This window comes from Crocodylus porosus, unplaced genomic scaffold (genome assembly GCF_001723895.1).
Source record: "Crocodylus porosus isolate Cpor-Errol unplaced genomic scaffold, CroPor_comp1, whole genome shotgun sequence".
NCBI classification, from domain to species: domain Eukaryota; kingdom Metazoa; phylum Chordata; order Crocodylia; family Crocodylidae; genus Crocodylus; species Crocodylus porosus.
Window position 1 is genome coordinate 65,434 of NW_017728929.1, and position 10,053 is coordinate 75,486.

The window sequence follows — 10,053 nt, forward strand, 5'->3', positions numbered from 1 at the left end:
ACTTCATGGTTCCAAAGCAAGCTTGAAAATATACCAGAGCACAGTCCACGGACCATCTGCCAGAGTCTGAAGAGAGGTTCGAACAGTAATCGTGATGTGTAAACTGCTGGAGGCCTCTCAGTAGGATGGAATCACCATGTCTCACAGCTCTGGGGGCTCTACCCAGCAGAAGACTCTGTGCATAACAAGGAAAAAGCACAGCAGGTCCAGCACCTCTGCCCAGCGGCAGAGGTAAGTCCCCTTCCTAACCACCTTTGAAGAATGAGGGAGAAAGATTGCCCATTCTTCTGGGCTTTTTTTGGCACTGCTACTCTAGGTTGGAGGTGAGGCCCCAGAGGCAGAAGTACAGAGTGCCCCAACTTGTCATAGCTTGGACTTGAGTAGACGTTTGTAAGGCCGAGCAGGGGGAACTCATGGTTTTCCATATGCTGCACCTCAAGGTAGCATCCAGGAGACTCGATACAGACTGCCTGAGCACTACTGCTCTCAAGTAGCACAGTTGTCCCTTCATCAGTGTAAATATTTGCCAGTTACATCTCCCTGTTCTTGTGTTTGGACAGGAAAGTACAACTGTCAGCTGAAGCTACTGGTTCTAGGAGGGTGTGAGGAACCATTGTCACAGGGAAAGACTAGCACTGTCCTGAGCTCTTCAAATGTCCAAGCCCCGCTCTACTGCTGGAGTAGAGTAGTAAGCTCTAAAGCATTAATTTCTGAGGTGCATGAGACATGGTAGCCTCCTCACTGGTTTACCAACCGGACCTTTCCATTACTCAGAATGCCCGTTTGACCCCAAGGCTCAAGTGGCACAGTACAGTTCCCATCTTTTAAGACACTGCTTGCTACACCTGTTTTCTATCCTTGAATTCACTCTCCTAGAATGGAAGGATACGTACAACAAGGGAAATATTCTTAACAGGACTTCAGCTTATCATAGTCTCCCCTTCTTCCACCCTAAATCCCTTGCTCCCAAGCCCCCACCACCCCTCTCCTCTGGGTACCATGCTGGTGTTGATTTATTTCTTTCACAACCTTATTTGCCATTTCCTCTCATGGCTCTGAAAGCCTGACCAGAGGGACAACGTTCTGGCTGAGACTCAGATTTTCAGCACTTGGATTCTCTACTTCCAAGCCACAGTGCAGCCAAGATCTCAAACACTGTCTTAGCACAAGGGAAAAGGGGGAAGACAAGACCATGCCTGCCAGATGTTCCCAGTCTATCATCCTTGACTTCTTAGCTATATTCAGTGCTGTGGCCTACGATCCTCTCTTGAAATAGTGTCAATGGTATTTGGGTCCTTCTACCTACCTTTAATTGTATTTTCCGTATTTACTCCTCAAACCCAGCCTCCAACTTTACTCTCTTCTCCTCTACTGTCGGTTCTGTTTGTGAGGCTCTGACTACAACAGAGTCTCAATGCAACATCTTATTCAAATATCTCACCCTGCTCTAACTCTTACTTCCTCTGGCCACATTCACATCTTGGCCTATTTTGCTGACAAATCTTCAAAGATGTCTACCTACCAAGTTAACTCCATGTAGCTGAAATTAATCTCATATTGCTTCTCTCTGACACCAAAGACCACTGCTCTCCTCCCAGTTATTCAAACCTGTAATTTAGGTGTCAGCTTTGACCAAACCCTCTCTCTACATTTATGCATCTAACTCATGCCTAAGACCTTGGTATTTAGCCTCTCCAGAGCCCATATTTCCTTATGTTCACATCACCAGTATGCTTATGGAGGCTTAAGCATAGAGGATATTAAAAAGGTACTTAGGTTGAAACAGACATTGAACCTTCTCTCTCTCTCATACTGGCCTTTGTGCCCCTCACAAATCTACAGAGTCCATACCTTTTTTTCTTTTATTATTACACATCATTTCCGCTATAAAGCCTACAAAAACCTTTAATCTAATAATGGCTCATCAAATATTACATTACTCCTGAGAACTGGCTCTGTATACCTATACATCAAGCACCAACCTGGTCTAGGTGAAAGCATGCTATTTGTTACCTCTTCTCTCACACCCTCATGCCCTACCAAAAGCCCATTAATTTCACTCATTCAGTGTGTCCAGCTTGAAGTCAGAGACCTCTTTGGAACACTGGGTGCATCTACACAAGATGCTACGGCGCAGTAGCGTGTAGACACAGCTGCTGAGTGTTAATTTTCACTTACACAATGCATAGCACAACAGCTCCCTGAATGCCACCATGATAAAATCAGCTTCTACGTATTCTTTTAAATCTTTACGCAATTTTCTCTCACGAAGATTAGTCAGAAATAGAAGCAAAAGTGAAAAAAAATGGAACTCAGTCAATCTTAGCAGTAATTACAGACAGGGTTCCTGAAAAAGCAGTCAGAAACTGGATGGATTTGATTTAAATGAGATCGATTTAAATTATGATTTATATCACTAGTCAGGAAGCCTCAATTTAATCATTGTTTTCTATAAAAAAGTTCATTCGTGTTGTTTGATATCAGTTATTCATTTAACTTCTTGAAACGTACTGTTAGAGATAGGTAAGGGCTTGACTGTGTGTACACAAACTTGCAGAGAGACAAGAGGGCTGATGGGTGGGTAATCAGGTCTGTTATATCTCACCTCCCTATACTGCTAACAAGGATGTTATCTCTGGAGACAACAAACTCTTCCTATGCCTGAAGAAAGCATTTGTGCCTAAATGCTTGCAAAGAACAATTTTTCCAACTATTTAGTTGGTCTAATAAAAGAGATCACATATACTCTTGTCTGCCTATGATCTCTGGAGGCACAAATCCACAGTTTGAAACGAAGCATCACAGAGATGCTTAATGGGATCTTTTAGACTGAGCACTGAGTCCCATTGGGTGGAGTAGTTTTCTTTAATCTTTACAAATCTGTACAGGAGCCTCTGGGGACCCCAGAAGATTGGGCCCCTAAAATAGACAATCGCCTGTTGTGATCCATTTATAAAACTTCTAAAAAGGTTACATGAATATATGGTCTCAAATAGTATATAATTAGAAGTTATAACCCCTAGTTCATTATGATGTCATTGAGCTTTACTGTATCTTAAATTAAAGGTATCTTTATATTTTTTTAATGTATCTTAAAAAAAATTAAAAATGATTAAATAAAAACCTTGATTTAAATTTAAAAATTTTTATTTTTATTTTTTTGGGGGGGGGGGTGTTAAATCACCCTGTACCTGACATTGTGAGAAAGAAAAAGATTTCAGAAATGGCCGAATGGTCAGTTGAAATCTGCCATATAGGTCAGGCATGGAGGGTTGGCACACAGACATATAGAATCAGTCTCCAATCTGATGCTGAATGCACCATTTTCAGAACCTGGCCACTTCACCTGCTGACTTCAGTGATGGAATCACACCTTATAGATGGAGGCAAGGTAAGCTAGAACTATTATCTGTCAAGGGGACTTGCCCTTGAAACAAGGAAGTAAAGGCCTTGATGCCTGACAGTTACCTCCAAGTCTAATACATCTGGTATAGTCAGATGTTGGAAGATGATACAATTGTCTGACCTAAACTATGCCTGAAGCAACTACTACAAATCATAGGCGATTGGGAGGAATGCAACTTGCTCATTAGCAGCCATTTATTGGCAATGCTCATCCCAAGCGCTTCCCCTATCTTCCTTGACATCATTTCAAAGGGGTAGACTTATAAAATCTTACTGGAACCTGAGCATAATGCACAAATACTTCCACAAAAATGTCCACCAGGCTGACAGATGGACATCTATTTTCTGATTTTTCAGGGAGGGTGAGTATCTGCAGAGTCCAGTAACTTCAGCTGGAATGATGGGTGCTTAGGTCTTCTGAAAATCTGAATTTTTAGATGGGCTCAGCACCTACACCTGGTGTGGAGATTTTCAAAAGGGCTCAGAGGTCAGTCAGTAAGAAATCCTGGTATATGATGACATAATTAAAGCCTGTAACTAGAGGCAGCATGGGCAACCTTTAATTCTAGCATCTGCTAACTGGACTGCTTGATTTTACAGTTTACAAAGATTAGCATCTCTTTTAAATTGAATAAATTCTTAATCTTTATTTCTCCATGAGCTAGACAGACAGTGCTCAACCATTTGCCCATGCAGGCCCAATGAGTGGCATGGCGCTGGTCCACAGGTCATATCTAGCCCTACATACAAGGACCAGGCCCTGGAGCCCAGTACTCCCCTTCCCTGCCCTATGCACTGGGATTGGTCCCTGGGGGCCTGGCACTGCCCTCTCCAACCAGGACTGGGTGCCCAGGGTGTGGCACCACCTCCTCCCACAGGGACTGGACCTAGTGCCACACACACCCCAGCACAGGGCCTGGAGCTCCCCATGCATCTGGAAATTTGGCAGCAGGGAACAATGCCACTTCTTCCCCACTGCCAGACCTGTGGGGGGCTGCGAGGGCAGGATATGGCCGGCCTACAGGCCAGCAGGTGAGCACCCCTGGGTTAGAGAAAACGGTAATGTAAAATTGCCAAAGTTGTATTTTGACTTCCTTCTTCTCCCCCATCAAGGCCAAGATTCATCCACTGGAATGTATATGCTGCCTTTAAAGAGCTGAGGGGGTAAAGACCATTAAAAAAAATACATCGAAACTGAAACAAACATCTTGGTAAATTCTTTCGTGTGTGACGGAAACCCCAGAACAAGAGAACAAATTGAGAATTATACGTTTTGGTTGGTTAGCAAGAACTTCTTTTTTTTTTTTTAAACTGGCAACAAGAGCTCATCACAGATGAACGCACTCTTTCAGCCTGGAAAAGAAGACTACTGTCACACTGAAAAGCTGTAACATCAGCATGAACTGAGGTGAATTTTATGAGTTCTCAAACAACCAGTAGACTGAGCTCGAGAAGATAAACCTTTTTACTTGAGCCCTGTTAAAATAAATACAACCACTATTTTTTAATCCAACTCCAGTCTCACACTTTACCTCATCTGCTATGCACAGAATAATCTACAAGCTGACCACAGCTAAACAGTGAACTATTTTAACTCTAAAAGTTTCTTAGCAAAATACGAGATTTAAAAATGTATAAATGACTTTACCATATGGCATGAATTGGAATTTCAATAAACAAGTTTCACCCTCAGTCTTAAACCTATCCTTAAGCCAAATCACATAGCACCATATTTTCTGGCATGTAACATGCTCCAGAACATAAATGAAGACCATTTTTGGAAAGACAACAACAACAAAAAAATCTTACCTTGGATAAGTAACTGAGTAGCAGCTAGGAAGCCTACTCCCATTTCCGGTCTCATCAATGCAGAGGGAAGGGGCCCAAGGACTGGGTTTGGGGCAGTAGGCCAATCTGGTATACCGGGTCTGGGGCTGCACACTGTGTCCAGGATCACCTGTCAGGTCTGATCCAGCACACCTGCTCAACCTGTATGCCGGATCTGACCTGGAGCACAGGGCCATGGCATTAGGCTGGGTCCCCGTGGGTCTGGAAATCTGGCAGCAAGGGGGCAATAACAGTGTTAACTCCAATTCTCCTCTACTGTCATATTTCCAGCCCCATGGGGATCCATATTCCTCACGTACAATGAACACACCAATTTCCAATCGGCTGATTTTAGGGAAAATGGTACAGGTTACATGTGAGAAAATACTGCATTTGAACCTAAGTGATTATCAGAGGAGTTCCGTTACAGTGGTTTTGGCAATGGTTTATAGCAGGATTTTTTTTTTCTTTTGGGGGGTGGGGTGGAGGGGGGAATTATCCATACTAGTACCCACAGTATATAATTACTTTCCAAACTTTCAAGAAAGAACCACCAACTAGACCTTTGAATAAGAGAGAATAACTAGCAATTTATAAGCAAATACAACTTAATGTACTGCAAACTACACACAGAAGGAGTGGATTTTTAAAAGATGCTTAAACACAGACTAAGAAGGGGTCTTACAAATGAGTTCAAGGACATTATGCTACATATGAGAGTTAAGCAGAATAAAACATGGAGGAGACTGACAGAAGCCGACGAAGTACAGACAAGGGCAATGTGTAGATGATGAATAAGGGCAGAGGAGAAAGGACATTAAGGGGCATAAAATTTGACCAAAAAAAGTTAAAAACACAGAGATGGCAACAGTGGCTGTAATGTACGTGAACAGAATTAGGAGATGTACAACTGGGAAACCAAAAGGAAAAGTATGCAGTAGCCATAGGATGACAAGATAGGTCTTGTCAAAGGGATGCAACATGGGGTGCAATACACTTTAATAAGGCTTCCTGATATGGTTTTCCATGATGTCCTCATAAACAAGTTAAAGACATTTGATCTTGATAAAACTGTTAATTTTGTGAGTATGTATCTGGTTGGATAATCTTGCTCAAAGAACAGTCATCTAGTCACCTAGACTATCGAGTGGTAAGGGTCAAACAGGGCTTCCTAAAAGTCTGACTTGGGTCTAGTATTGTTCAAAATTAATAACATGGAGGACAGATGTGAGTGTACCCACATGATCTGATACCAAACGATATCAAGTTAGGGAGGCTGCAGGCATGTTAGAGGGACAAAATAGGATTCAAAATTGCTTTGATAAATTGGAAATAGAGCCTAAATTAAAAAAGGATGGTAGTGGTAAAGTGATATAGCTATGATGGACCAGGGACTATGTGAGATGCAAAGATTTTTTGGATGCTATTTTTCACTGGATCAATTGTATAGGTGGGATGTTAGACAAGATTTTAATTCAAAGCTTTCTTCTTCAGGTCTGAGGAGGAAGGCAAGCACAATGATTTTTAAGAACAGTCAGTAGAACTGTGAAATAGGAGTCAAATGATTAGCAGAAGAAAAGCTTCAGTACTGGAAAAATCAAGATCTAGCAAAAGGGAAGAGGGTCATTATCACCAGTAGTGTGTAGGAAGAATTTCAGGATCAGGTAGATTATAGTGTATCAAAATCAATATCAATGTTCAGTCCTTGGTACCTAGTGTACAGCCAGCTTATAAATTTTTGTTCCCACCCTCTCCTTTTAAAGGTGCTTGGTAGATTTTCTTGAGCACAAGGACAGTGAGGTCAGAGTGGTTGTTCTGTGAAAAATATGCTCCTACTGGCATTTGTTCTTTATATTTTTTCGGCAAGAGTTCATTTTGGTGCACAGCTACTGTTTAGTTTTGCCCATGTAATTATCCTGAGAGTATTTGATGCATTGGTGTAACAGCTAAGAATTGTCTGTGTAATAAAGGTGCTTGCTGAATGCTCTGTGAGGCTTAGATCTGGTGTTTCTTGTCATTTGTTCATGTATTGGAGCTGCATGTTGCTGCTAAGAGTTTAATTAAAGTCAAAGGTTAGTAAAGACTTGTATGTAGTGAGGCCTAGTAAATTTAGCGAGGCCTTGTAGAAGTAGTAGTAGACCTTGTGGCGTAGTCAAAATTTACCTTATCAGAAGAATGCAAAGGCTTGTACTGCTATTGGTCAGTCCTAAGGAAAGTCTGTAGTGGGAGAATCTGAATAGCTGTAAGTTATCAGCATAGCTCAGAAGTTATAAATTGGCTAGCACATCCGGAAATCATTAGAAGGAAGATGCAGCATTTTGAGGGAAGTTACTGATTTAAAATTAGCTGCTGACCTGAATTCGGTGGGCCAGCGGATCTCAAGGAGCCCAAGGACTGAATACCAGGGTCCTTCCCGGTACCCCTTGGACAGCGCTGATCAGGGACACCCGACTTCACTGAGCTTTATAGAAGAGGAACTTGTTGTACTTCAGGCATCAGAGGGGACTGCCAATAAATTGCTGATGCAAATGGTTATTGTCTGTCATTGTTGTTTTGTTACTATGCATAGTTGTGTCTTTGTTAAGTCAATAACTTAACCCCCAACCACTCTCTCAATCCCAAACCCTCCCGCTGGTGGCTGAGACACATTGGATCAGATATTATTACACACTGGGACAGGCCTGTATAGATCCATAGACACTGATGGGTTTGTTGCGTAGGGTGTTGATTGTAGCAGGCTACTGTGGGGTATTTGGGTGTTTTCTTAAAAGCTACAGTCTATTTCTCTACTGGAGTGCCCTTGCTGTATAAAGGCAGATTTTAAGTGGGCATCACGAGTGTTCTCCTCAGGCATATATGGTGGCAGCCTAAGGCCTGACTCTAGATTATAGCTTTTTTGGTGTGCTTGGAATGATTGCTGGGCTTGTGGATGTAGTATTTTGGATATGATGTGATAATTAAAATTAGGCTGAACAACGCAGTTCAGAAAGATTGTTAGGAGAGAAATTGGATGGTACAAGGTGTAACTGGATTACATTATTCTTTAGTAACTCTTGCAGTATATCTACCAAATGATACTGTGCTAATGCATCTGATGAGCACAGAATTTTACATTTGGCAAGAAAAAGAGTGGTGGAAGTTCAAGCGTGAAAGTTATAAGCTGCCTATTTTCACATGCTCATAACAGACAATGTTTTTTTTCTCAGAATAATTACCACAGTCACTATGAGAAACTACTATAGTGCACAGAATTAAAGACTTAAGTACTTCCTGATAATGATAAAAATAACCAAGCTAAAGTAAGCTGCATGCTGTTAATTCAGGCATTAGAACAATTAACTGAGGGAATACTACTCAGATAGATCACTAGAGACTCTTGCACTGTTTTACTGAAAACCCAAGTCTTACTTCAACAGATCTCCCTGCTGAAAAGCCCCACAAGAACTAGCCGCACATTCGCTTTGGTGTTAACGGAGGTTGCATTTACTTTTATTAGCCAAATCATACAATTTAAAAGCATTAATCATTTATTGATTACATTTGTCTTCTCTGCGGGCCAGTAATAGAGTTTAGTTACCTAATAATATTACACATATCAACTTGCAAAAAGAAAGAAAGATTATGCTCATGGAACAAGCTCATACCACAGCCACTGAGAGTAAAAGTACCCATAATTCAGATTAAAGAGATTAATCTCCATCACATGTAGGCTTCCAATTTAAATCAGCAAATTGTTCAAGTGATAGAGAGACATTCTAATGCTGGGCCTATACGTTATTTCTTAAAAATAGATTCCATCATAAGCTACATCCTTCTTTAGCACCTATATTAGTTATACAAAAAACACAATCTTAAGAAAGGACTCCAGGAACAAGATGAAAATACACCTGCTTGGACCCTCGTACAGCTGTCTGCCTATAAACCTTCATTCTGCATCTGTGGTACAAATTTCTTCTTGATTTTATGAAAATAAATTTTCCTTGGTCTCAAAGGCTGCATACACACATACTAAAGCAACTTAACTAGGCAACTTAAACTACGTCAGAATGTACACACTCCTTGACATGGTGGCAGCCATCTTGTGAGTTAAACTGACTTAATTAATCTAACTCAAGATAATACACCTCTGAGCAGCATTACTTTGAGTCACATGTAAGTAAACTTTGCTCAAAATGCATGTGTACGCTCTGACAGTCAAGTTGACTTTAAAAAGTTAATCTGGCTTAACTGTCAGAAAGTAAGCATGTATGTACAAACCCAAAGTCAACATATGTTGCTGACAGGCTCCCCTTCTCTCACCTCCCCAGGTCATTTGACAGTTGGTATCACTGTATTCCTGTGCCCCTCCCCTCCTATCCCTGTATTTTTGGTGTGAATACAGAGCAATTACTAAATATAATTTCTAAACAAATATTATTGTTTATATTGCAATCAGACCTAGACAGGTTACAGGGGTGGGTGGATGAGAATAGGATGGGATTCAACACCGACAAGTACAAAGTGATGCACCTGGGGAAGAACAACCAGCACCATACCTACAGGTTGGGGAACTCTCTTCTCGTCAGTACAGAGGCAGAAAAGGATCTTGGAGTCATTATCGACTCCCAGATGAACATGGGCCTGCAGTGTGGGGATGCAGTCAGGAAAGCCAACCGTACCTTGTCATGCATCCACAGATGCATCTCAAGCAGGTCCAAGGAGGTGATTCTCCCCCTCTATGCGGCACCAGTCAGGCTGCAGCTGGAGTACTGCGTCCAGTTCTGGGTGCCACACTTCAGGAGGGATGTGGACAACATGGAGAGGGTCCAGAGGAGGGCCACT

At 41.7% G+C, this 10,053-nt stretch overlaps 1 protein-coding gene across 12 annotated transcripts in view; it reads right to left on the reverse strand.

The window, feature by feature from the left end:
- The window catches only part of ARMC8 (armadillo repeat containing 8), a 107,492-nt gene that overhangs the window by 39,202 nt on the left and 58,237 nt on the right, over positions 1-10,053 (reverse strand). For 9 of the 12 annotated variants that reach the window (XM_019542839.1, XM_019542844.1, XM_019542841.1 and 6 more), the window contains one exon: positions 35-175. The exons of the other annotated variants lie outside the window; for them this stretch is intronic. In XM_019542839.1, coding sequence (XP_019398384.1) covers positions 35-175 — 141 coding nt within the window. The remainder of the gene's footprint in view (positions 1-34; positions 176-10,053) is intronic. 12 annotated transcript variants of the gene reach the window in all.